At 45.7% G+C, this 10409-nt stretch overlaps 4 protein-coding genes across 6 annotated transcripts in view; 1 reads left to right on the forward strand and 3 right to left on the reverse strand.

The window, feature by feature from the left end:
• Positions 1-2585, reverse strand: part of LOC106116485 (uncharacterized) — a 3263-nt gene extending 678 nt beyond the window's left edge. The window contains exons 1-4 of the mRNA XM_013310354.1: positions 1779-2585; positions 565-1472; positions 162-297; positions 5-69 (exon numbers count right to left, since the gene is read on the reverse strand). Of these exons, the coding sequence (XP_013165808.1) occupies positions 5-69; positions 162-297; positions 565-1472; positions 1779-2250 (1581 nt within the window). The 5' untranslated portion in view covers positions 2251-2585. The remainder of the gene's footprint in view (positions 1-4; positions 70-161; positions 298-564; positions 1473-1778) is intronic.
• A 97-nt stretch (positions 2586-2682) lies between these two features.
• Vang (Strabismus domain-containing protein Vang) lies at positions 2683-5253 on the forward strand. Its single transcript, XM_013310594.1, has 6 exons — positions 2683-2771; positions 2949-3100; positions 3361-4335; positions 4414-4598; positions 4725-4837; positions 4926-5253. The coding sequence occupies exons 2-6, from the start codon at positions 3015-3017 to the stop codon at positions 5232-5234; spliced, it is 1668 nt and encodes a 555-aa protein (XP_013166048.1). The 5' UTR covers positions 2683-2771; positions 2949-3014; the 3' UTR covers positions 5235-5253.
• A 22-nt stretch (positions 5254-5275) lies between these two features.
• LOC106116683 (probable LRR receptor-like serine/threonine-protein kinase At4g20940) lies at positions 5276-9645 on the reverse strand. 3 transcript variants are annotated; one of them, XM_013310591.1, is made up of 3 exons: positions 8226-9645; positions 7592-7867; positions 5276-5360 (listed from the first exon to the last, which is right to left on the reverse strand). In XM_013310591.1, the coding sequence occupies exons 1-2, from the start codon at positions 9338-9340 to the stop codon at positions 7597-7599; spliced, it is 1386 nt and encodes a 461-aa protein (XP_013166045.1). In that variant the 5' UTR covers positions 9341-9645; the 3' UTR covers positions 5276-5360; positions 7592-7596. The 3 variants fall into 3 exon arrangements, with proteins under 3 accessions (XP_013166045.1, XP_013166044.1, XP_013166046.1); XM_013310590.1 differs by lacking the exon at positions 5276-5360 and having other exon boundaries at positions 6800-7867; XM_013310592.1 differs by lacking the exon at positions 5276-5360 and having other exon boundaries at positions 7730-7911; positions 8226-9643.
• A 309-nt stretch (positions 9646-9954) lies between these two features.
• The window catches only part of INTS7 (Integrator complex subunit 7), a 4932-nt gene continuing 4477 nt past the window's right edge, over positions 9955-10409 (reverse strand). The window contains exons 12-13 of the mRNA XM_013310355.1: positions 10208-10406; positions 9955-10084 (exon numbers count right to left, since the gene is read on the reverse strand). Coding sequence (XP_013165809.1) covers positions 10028-10084; positions 10208-10406 — 256 coding nt within the window. The 3' untranslated portion in view covers positions 9955-10027. The remainder of the gene's footprint in view (positions 10085-10207; positions 10407-10409) is intronic.

Below are 10409 nucleotides of genomic sequence, written 5' to 3' on the forward strand. Positions count from 1 at the left end.
CCGCCGGACCCAGCGCCCCCAGCGCGCACCACGCCACCATCCACCCGCCGCCGCCGCCCGCCGACATACCTGACAGTACGATCGATTGTATTCCATAGCGCTCGGACACCTACATCCGTGCGAGTTGCGACTATAAATAGTTTAAGCTTTTAGTGGCGTACCGTAGAAGCCGAGGGCGCCGCACGCGCAGAGCGCGGCGCACAGTCGCGCCCGGTGTCGCAGCGCGGCGGGCAGCAGCAGGCAGGGCGCGGCCAGGCACAGCGCCGCACCGTGCCCCAGACCGACCACCTGAGACACCTGAAACCGACACCATAACTTGTACTTAATAGCGGTCCTCCCGGTTTGGATCGATCGCTTGCGAAGATCTCCAAGTGAACGCCGCAAACTTGTTGAATCTTTAGTTAGCAATTATCATACAATCAATAGCGTGATGAGTTCTGAAAAATACTACAAATGTCACCAAAATTTGATGATAACTTTCAAATCGCGTGTTTTAAACAATGTAAGCTCGTTAATCGGAGATTACAATAAATACGAGGGTTATTAGTGTAACGTTTTACTGACCGACCAGATGTTCATGGAAGGATTCAGCTCCCACACGAACGGCGGCAGCACCACGCCCAGCACCAGGACGGAGAATGTGGTGCAGAGGTGCAGCAACGCGTGCAGGTAGAAGTTTATGTCCACCAGCATCTTCTTTATCGCTATGAAATTCTTCTTGAGAGAGGCCGTCCTCCTGGCGGTGCCCGGCGTTACCTCCGCCGCGAACACTAGACCGGCCTGCGGCGCGTCCACCGTGGTCTCGCGGTACAGCGGCTGAGGCTGCTGCGTCTCGCTCTCCATGCTCCTCAGCTCCCGATAGCCACTGATGCGGCTATAGCTAGCCACGTCCAACGAGCCGAAATCTGAGGAGAAACGGTCGGAACCCGCCGCCTCGGCGAACATTGCGCTGAAATCCGAGGAGAACCTTTGTTCCTTCGAAGGTCCGTTCTCCCGGAGCTCGACGGATGGGTCTAGAATTTCTCTTGCGTTTTCCCTCGAATTAAAAACTACTACGTCGGTGCCATCGTCGTCCTGTGCGAGGTTGGTGTTGCCCAGGGACGCGGTGGGGGCGACGCCGCTGGCGGCCGCCGCACGGGTTTCGTTCCGTCGCTGGTTGGAGAAGATAACCTCGTCCTCGTCCTCGGCGGCGTCGCGTAGCATGTTGTAGGTGGTCCTGATCACCTTCTCGATGTATATGGGGCGAGAGTAGGCGGCCAGGAAGAGACAGTTCTGCATGATGACCGCTCCATATATCATAACGACGACGTCGGCCGTGTAGAGGGAGCAGAGGTGTCCCGCCAGTAGCGGCACCAGGCAGCTGCCGAGGAAGGGCGCCACTAGCACGATGCGCTGCGCAGTCCTCAACTTCTCTCTGAAGTAGTGCGTTATAATTATATCTGTCTGCTGGCCGGTCAGAGCGCAACCCATACCTGAAAACAATAAGTTGCCTCGTAACAATAGTCCCTTGAAAAGAAAGAAAGATCACAAATGTTTATGTAATAGATAAAGTACAAGTTCAAGTACATTCTCAGTTTAAATTAAAAAAAAAATGTTCTTCGACTAATTATTTGTAAACAGAGTTTGAGTTTAAGTCGTTTATGAGGTGCAAGTGCAAGGCACTTTTTCTGTAACTGGAATACCGCGAACAAATTAAACTGTACATTGTGCCATCGTACCTGCTGGTTAAACTAGTGTTATACTTATACATTTATCATAAAATGTTAAATAAAACTTACCTGCAAAAATACCTGAAAAAATATTTACAATATGGTCATTACTTTCCGCGTTTGTTGAGTAACTAGACAGTAACACGCCGGCCACGGTCAAACAAAGTCCAGAAAGAGCGATCACCCTCGGCATATTAAAAATCTTAACCATAGCCCTACACCAAGATTCTAACAGAAGTCTTATTATGACCATAATCACAGGCACCAAGGCTATGTCCACGTCCCAGATTTTCATTAATTCCCCTTCCTCGTGGTCTTCTTCCCTGATTGCTTTCAAAATGATGAATCCGTATAAACTTAAAAGAGTAGGTACAGTTACATGATACACTGCTGCGGAAAAGACAATGAGCCAGCCATATCCACCGTCGGGGGGTGTCGGCCCAATCTCAGGTTGAGACGCGACAATTCTGTCTAAATGCAGATCTTCAACCCGATCGCCCCTTTCCGTTCTGTTAACGTTTGCGTTGGCTTGTGTTTCCATGTTTTACACGATAAACAGAAACAAATGTAAATTCATGTCGAAAATGAGGTGTTCAATGAGTTATCTATACCAGAGAATGTTTTATCTTATCACTATCGTGTCGAGTAATCTACGCTCTAGATTTTTTAAAATTAGCGCCAATATAGTGATTAGTGAAAGTTAGCGTTGAAAGCCGACAGTTTTACAAATCCTTCAAGATGGAATAGTTAATTATATTCGTACTTTTTTTTGTTTTATTACATAAATAAAAAAAACTTCTTTTTTAACATTTTCAACTCCTGAACGATCGACGAATATTGTACGACCATGTGAAAATGTCAAAGCGGTCGAAACAAAGAAAGAGATAGTTTTATTACGGTATGCGTAAACAGACAGAGATAGACCGACAATACTCAACAAAAGTAAAGTTATATCTTCCTATGTTGTATAGGTTCAAAGTTTATTCTGTCTAATTTCGTTTGACCGATATGTGTAAAAGACGCACCTATTAGAAAATATCTTAAAATATTAATAATGCAATGGTAAATTCCATTTTCGTTACTAAGACAACGGATTCTTAAAGTGATCAATACAGTCTAATGCCCTTTTTGTTAGTGTTCTTTCAAGAAATTATGATTTGCTATGTGCATACTTCCGTCGAGCCCAAGCATTTTAATTGCTCTGGTTCGGTGGTTTGATTTCATGGTGGATTATTTTAGGCCGAGGCGTGTAATTGCCCATGGGTAAGGACCGGGAGCCGACAATAACTGTACAAGAAGTTAGCTATGGAGACGGAATCCGTGAGATCGGAGCTGAGCAGTCGTTCGCGGCGCAGCTCCCGGCACCGCCAGCACACGCACAGGAGCACAAGGTTACTTTTATATCTTCTGCTTAAACTTAATGGTCATCTGTTTAGAAAGTGATAACTAATAAAGTAATTGCTATAAATAACTAATGGAGATGAAATAATAACCTATACAAGAGTTTCCTTTAACTTAAATAAATGCTATTAATAAGTTTTATTCACCATCACAAGCTCAAGCTCACCATATCATGATTTCAATACATTTGTATTTCAAAACTATAGACAATTATTGACAAAAATTGATTGTTTATTATTTTTCCTTGCAGAAGTACCAAATCTCAAAGAAAAGAGTGTGGAGACAATACAATGGCCCCATTTCAAACCAGTGTCAACATTAACCCAGAGATCTGCCGAGAGGGACAAGAAGTCATTGAAGTTCAAATCTTGCCCCAGGATGAAAACTGGGGCGAGAATACAACAGCTGTAACTGGGAACACATCAGAAGGGTCTCAGTCCATGGAGGATATAAGCAACTGGCCCATGGAGTCTGACAGTGGGATAGGATTTGTTTGTTCCAGATATTTTGGGACAGCAATAGCTTTAGGATTATCTTTTGTATCATTTGTTAGTCCTTTGGCGATGGTTGTGCTTCCAAAAATTGGGTTTTTCCCCGGACTGACTGACAATATAGCCATCCAACCTAGCCAAAGGATACAATTGTTATCTTGTACAGCTGAATGTAAAGGAATTCTGCTTTCCTTAGCATTTAAATTAGTTTTATTAGCAATAGGAGCATGGGCTGTGTTCCTAAGGCCACGCAATGCAGTTTTACCGAGGATATTTGTATTTAGAGCCATGACGCTTGTGATCCTGGCCGTGTGCACATTCTCCTACTGGCTGTTCTACATTGTGCAGATCACTGAAGCCACAAAGGCATTAGCCCTCGGGGAGGAAGCTGTAGATTACAATGCATTAGTTTCTTATGTATCAAGTTTTGCCGATACATTGCTATTCATACATTACATAGCAGTAATTTTAATAGAGATACGACATCTGGAGCCCGTCTACTACATTAAGATAGTTCGTAGCCCTGACGGGGAGAGCCGGTCCTATTCTATAGGACAGCTGAGCATACAGAGAGCCGCCGTGTGGGTTCTGCAAAAGTATTATACAGAGTTCCCTATATATAATCCATATTTGGAGAAGATTCCAATATCAAAGTCTCAAAGAAAAGCACAGTCCAGTATCAAATTCTATGAAGTGGACGGCTCCACGGCAAACACTCCATCGGGACAGGCGCGGTGAGGGCTCGATATTTAAGTGTTCATTCACTATAATTATAATAAAGTAATAATTGATGTTATTTGTCAACACAACAGTTCGACGACCGGCTCGTGTACGGGCAGCGGCGGCCGGCGGCGCGACTCGGCCTCCGCGCACAACGAGCGCTACTACGAGGAGGCGGAGCGCGCGCGGCGCGTTCGCAAGCGTCGGGCGCGCCTGCTCACCGCCGCAGAGGACGCCTTCGCACACGTGCGCCGCGTGCGCGTCTCCGCCGGACTTGGTCAGTGGCACTGGCACTGGCACTGGCACATTCCTACAATACATTTAAATTCATAGCTAATTATAGTTTTATCATATCTAGAGTTTGGGCTATGTGTCATAATTTTTAGTGTGTGCATGTGTGCAGGGGGCTCGCTGGGGCCTCGCGAGGCGGCGCAGGCGGTGTTTCCGTCGCTGGCGCGCGCGCTGCAGAAGTACCTGCGCGCCACGCGCCAACAGCCGCGACACTCGGCAGACTCCGTAAGTTGCCTCCACTGCTCTCTACAACACAGGCTCTCTTGTGGAATGGCCATCAAGTAATGGCGGGGTGTCCCGTGCTGTGTTGCAGGTGCTGGCGCACCTCGCGCGCTGCCTGTCGCAGGACGCGTCGCCGCGCGCCTTCCTGGAGCCGTTCCTTATGGAGGGTCCGGTGCTGTCGGCGGAGCAAGAGGTGCGGCCGCTGCAGCGGTGGGCGCTGGTGTCGGACGAGCTGCTGGCGCGGCCGCTGGCGGAGGGCGTGGACTTCCAGCTGCGGCAGGGCGACGTATCGTTGCTGTGCTGCGTGCGGCGCCTGCCCAAGTTCAGCCTGACGGAGGAGGTGGTCGACCCTAAGAGCAACCGCTTCGTGTTGCGGCTGAACTCGGAGACGTCCGTCTGACAGGAGGAGTACTCTGCGCGCAGCGATCTGCGCCTCGTGTGACCCGGCGCCGGCCCGGCTCGGGGGCGCCCACATCTCAGCACTTGGTGTGCTGTGACTTCACACTATACTTGCTTTGATTTTCAACTGAAAGGTGCAAGCATGTTCATTGTTGAGAAGTGAATTCAGTGAGCTGCGGCAAGTGTGTGTGTGTCTGTGTGCACAGTTAGAACAATTTAGTGAAAAGTCAGGTAAAGAAGATGTGTTTAATCAGGAAATGTGACATGTCTTCAATTGTATCGGGAATCTCATATATATTGTGGAAATATTTTTTGCATTTAACTTGGATATGTAACTGAGAGAAGAGTTGTGAGAATGTGTCATACTTTGTTAGTAAGTAAAGAGTCACACTAATTTTATAATAAAATATCAAAGTGACATGACAATCAACACTAGATTTCATGATAAATGTAGATGTTACTTAAGATAATGTGGATATATTTCTTATCCAAATTTTTTTTGATGCGCAGTTAGGTTAGGTTAGGTCAGGTATGCAGGAACAGCATTATTGTGTTCTATTACTTTTAATATGAGGTATAAATTGTAAAGGCAATTATGTAGTGTAGCGCTCACGTCAACATTGCACAAGCAGCGCAGCTGAACAATTTTAAATGCATTTCAGTACTCGTATCATATCATAGGTTTAATATTTATTTATAGAATAATTAAGTGATTAAATTAAATCCGTGGGCCTTATAGTAGTGATTGCTGATCATATTGTACATCCCGAGAACATATTATACTATCTTTTTAATAATTAACAACAAGTATTAATAAATAGAATACAAAGTATAATATCTTTATAAATATAGTAAATGTACTGAACTTATAAATGTATAGAATTGTGAATGCTTTAATGAATGAATCTCATTGCAATGTTTACATTTAATTAAAAATGAGGACAAATGGTGTATGTGTGTGTGAGCATGTATGGCCGCGTGTATGTATGATGGCCACAGACTGATGTACAGCAGCAGCAACAGTAACAGCAACATATTCACTTTGAGATTAACACAATATTATAATAAGAAAAGTATTCTGCCACTTCAAGACTGAAAGGATGTATGTTTACGTACAATTACAAGTGTTTTTTTGAGAAAAACGTAGCTCTAGTTTTTAAAGGTTACGAATTGTATATGGGGATGGTTTGCAATCTAATGATAGGTTTTTAAAAGCTTTGAAAAAAAAACAATTTGTATGGTACATGCTTGAAACACTTGGACATAATTAATGATTTCTGATTTGCTTGTCCTAAGTAAACATAACATTTATATTTAATAACATGTTGATCGAAAGTTTGGTGCTTAGCTTAGCTTGTGACTGTTGGGGACTTATTGTATATGTAGATGTGAGAGAAGAAGAAACATGTCGCACGTGAACATTCTCAATAACCACATTATGACATTATTCCACTTCATCATATCATCATAAATACATTTATATAAACCTTTATTACTTCTACAAAATGATAAAGAAACAATATTATATTTATAGAAGTTTATTTATTAATAACTATACATCTTAAAGGTAAACATTTGTATTAGTTTCCGTCTTATGAGGTTCAATTTTATTGTTCACAAAAAATGTATATTAATAAAGCGCACAAAGTTTGCCGGAGAGCGGCGCGCACGCTTGTTTGTACGCGAACACGAACACGAACACATTTTGTATATCTTTTGTATTTTACAAATATATAAAGTGAACTTTGAATGTATACTATTATTTACATAACCTAACTTATCGGGAGCGACAACAACATAGTTTTCAAGAGGACCAACAAATGTATTCTATTGCAGTCATGTTGACTGTGACTGTGTGCTCCTCATTTGGGTAACATTTTCGTCTAATCTACGAAATGAAGAAAATCTTCTCAAATTATAAATAATTTTCGAGCATAAATTTGTATTATTTTTCTATGTCGTTGTCGCAGTTTCACGCCGGCGCCGATTCACTCATCATTAAAATGGTGTTTGTATGTAAACTAGCACTAGTACTCTTACTCTAATTTAAAAGTAATAAAGTTATCATTGTTAATGAATTTATAATGGTGTCGAACAACACGCAATATAGAACTGAGAATATATTGCTTATACGATATACAGGTGAATATGATCTTGAATAAACAAATAAGATGTATTTAACAGAATAAGAAAACGGTTCAGAAGATGCGAACGAAATGGAAAAATAACTAGGACATAAGTCATAAGTCAACAACGAAGGGATTATTTACATGAATGCTGCCAAACTATAAATAGTATCACAGAAGCTTCCCTAATATCAGATACCGTCGAAAACATTGTACAAGGGTGTATGCTTACACTAGTTAGAGGGCGGTGGGTGCTATAGTTGCGGTGGGCGCGTGCAGCGGCAGCGCGGAGTAGGCGGCTGTGGGCAGCGCGCGGCCCCGCGGCGGGCAGCCCGGCAAGTACCAGAACAGCCACAGCGCCGCCGCCGACGAGAACATGCAAAACGCGATGAGGCCGACGGCCATGCCCGAGCCGACGCCGCCGCCGCCTCGCTCCCGGGGGCATCGAAAGTACTTCTCCTTCAACTCGAATATTTTGCTGTTAAAAAGCGACTTCGGGGTGTAGCATCTGAAACAGGTCGCACTTTTCCCGTTACTATGTTGTTGTGGGTTCTGCAATTAATTATTATATTTGTAGAAAACTGTCCACGAATATGACTCATACTATTCGAACATTCAGAAATCGGTGAACAAAGAGGTGTACGTCACATGAATACGATAAGTCACTTGTTGCGGATTAAAGCCGACACTGATAATGTTCGCTGATTGATAACCTTCAAAAAATAGGTCTAGAATTTTGTTATTTCTTCTTAATATTAAAAGGAACGCGACTGTTACTAAGATTTGATAGTTATAATTATTATCAAAGCATAGATACTCAACAGAAACTATTATTCTCTCAACGTAGGCGACGTTTGTGTACTCACCTCAGGTGCTCGTAATCGTTTGCTTTCATTTGAAACTGCTTGATCCAGGCCAGCCGGCAATCGCAGTGCCAGCGGTTGCCTTGCAGGTCGAGGCGAGAGAGCCGCCCCAGGGGCACCTGAAGCCGCCGGTCCAGGGTCTGCAACCGGGACGACTTAAGCGATAGCTCCTCCAGTGTGAAGTCGTCCGCGTCCTCCAGCACTTCTTGTCCGAACGCCAGCGCGCTGAACTCCGACAAGTTAAGATTTCTCTCAAGGTCGAGCCTCACGAGCGCTCGCAGCGGTTCCAGCGCGTACGCCGGCACCGACCCGATGCCGAGGTTGTTCATCTTGAGCACCTTCAGCGCCGTCAAGTCGGTAAAATCCTCGCCCGATATCTCTCGGATAGGGTTGTCAGATACGTCCAGGTACTCCAAGGTGAACGGGATCTCGAACAGCTCCCTCAATTCGTTGTTGGTGATGACCAGCTCCCGTATATCGTAGGCGTCCACAAAGAAGTTGGAGTGCACGCGGCCCAGACCGATACCACCGATGGATACCTTCTGGATCTTGTTCGTCAGGCCGAACCCGTCTCTGTCGAACAGGTCAGTGTCCCGGAGGGCGGGCCCGATGTTGTTGTTGTTCAGGATGACCTCGCGCAGCTCCCGCAGCGGATGGAAAGTGAGTTTTGCGAACGACACAAAATTATTATTCGCCAAATTTAAGAACTCTAGCTTCGTAATAGAGCGGAAGACGGCGGCGTCCAGTCGCTCCAGTCGGTTGTAGCTGAGGTCGAGGCGGCGCAGATCGGGGAGCGCGAGGCCGTCCGGCTCGATGTATGTAATGTCGTTATTTTTAAGCCCCAACTCCTGTAAGGATTTGGACCGAAGGAAAGGTCCCGATCGTATTATCTTCAAGCCGCTCGAGGAGAGGTCGAGAGAATGGGCCCGGGGGGGCAGCGTGCGATTGGCGGCGTGGGCGCCCCTCCCGTAGGAGCAGTCGATGTGCTGCCGCATGAGGTCCTCCTCGGCGCGTTCGTGGTACCTGCACACGCACTCACCGGGTGCGTCGCAGAAGGTCCAGCCGCGCGTCGCGCAGCAGGCGGCGGCCAGCGCGAGAAAAACGAGCGCGCGCCGCATCCTGTCCGCAACTAGACGCACACAACACTGATAGTGCGGCTCGCGGCGCAGCTACCACCTTATCAGCGGTGGCCTTATCTTAGATATTTGATTGCTGGTCATTTCTCATTGTTTACCTATAGACGAGGCCGTAAGTAGGTGAGATAGTGCGAGGTGCGGGGAGGCGCGCATCGACAGCGCAGTCGTTCAACACATCAAACTCATTTTAAACTCGACTTTATTTAATAACTTCGTAACGAAGGTAGCTCGTAAACATTTCGTTCAAAAATGAATATGATATATACATACGATTATGTCAAACCTAAAAATTACAACTAGACATTGTAAAATATGTTACGAACATAATCGATAAATTGGTAAAATAAAAGTAATGTAACAGAAAAATGTAGCTTATAATTAGTTTATCAAATATAAATATGATATTTGACGACGTGATGCAAATGAATGATGCTCGAGATACATTTGTGGTAGGGTCGGCGCGGAGACTCATTGTCTCACTGTGTGATCCCAGTGATGGTAATGGGCTGTGTGTAGTCGTGGCGCACAGTGGCACACGCTGGTCGTACATATGTAGCAAGTATCGACATTCGGAAGGGTTAAAATTAAAAAAAATATAAACGTGTAATCAAATGCATTTTATTGGAGAAGTTATAATTGATACAAAGTAAGAGGGTTGTCGCGGTGGCACTAGAACCTGGTGCGCGGGGGTTGCGCCGCTCCCTTGCTGGCGGGGTCGTCGTGCGCCTGTGGACATCGCCCAAAACACAAGCTCTCTATAAACTTATTTGTGTGCAAACATTGTATAATCACCGTTAAAGGCGAGAGTGGTGTGGTGTGTGTATGGTGTGTGCGGTGCGCCGGCGTTACCTTGACGAGTATGGTGGTGCGGGGTCCAGTGAGCCAAAGCTGACCCTTGTCGTCTACGAAGGCGGCGTCGACGGCCACAGTGTACAGACCGGCGGCGGGCACGCTCACCAGCTGCTGCGCGGAGAAGAAGTCGCGCACCGGCGTCACCGTCTGCACCGCGCGCAGCACCACCCCGCCCCCGCCCCCGCCCCCAGCCACACAT

Source organism: Papilio xuthus, unplaced genomic scaffold (assembly GCF_000836235.2).
Source record: "Papilio xuthus unplaced genomic scaffold, Pxut_1.1 DF827714.1, whole genome shotgun sequence".
NCBI lineage: Eukaryota > Metazoa > Arthropoda > Insecta > Lepidoptera > Papilionidae > Papilio > Papilio xuthus.

Bases quoted from the DNA above. Each gene is read 5' to 3' on its own strand.
- Vang (XM_013310594.1), top strand. From the start codon at position 3,015: ATGGAGACGGAATCCGTGAGATCGGAGCTGAGCAGTCGTTCGCGGCGC. The intron at 4,336-4,413 runs GTGAGGGCTCGA...TCAACACAACAG, and splicing joins ACTCCATCGGGACAGGCGCG to TTCGACGACCGGCTCGTGTA. The intron at 4,599-4,724 runs GTCAGTGGCACT...GCATGTGTGCAG, and splicing joins GCGCGTCTCCGCCGGACTTG to GGGGCTCGCTGGGGCCTCGC.
- LOC106116683 (XM_013310591.1), bottom strand. From the start codon at position 9,340: ATGCGGCGCGCGCTCGTTTTTCTCGCGCTGGCCGCCGCCTGCTGCGCG. The intron at 7,868-8,225 runs GTGAGTACACAA...GACCTGTTTCAG, and splicing joins AACGATTACGAGCACCTGAG to ATGCTACACCCCGAAGTCGC.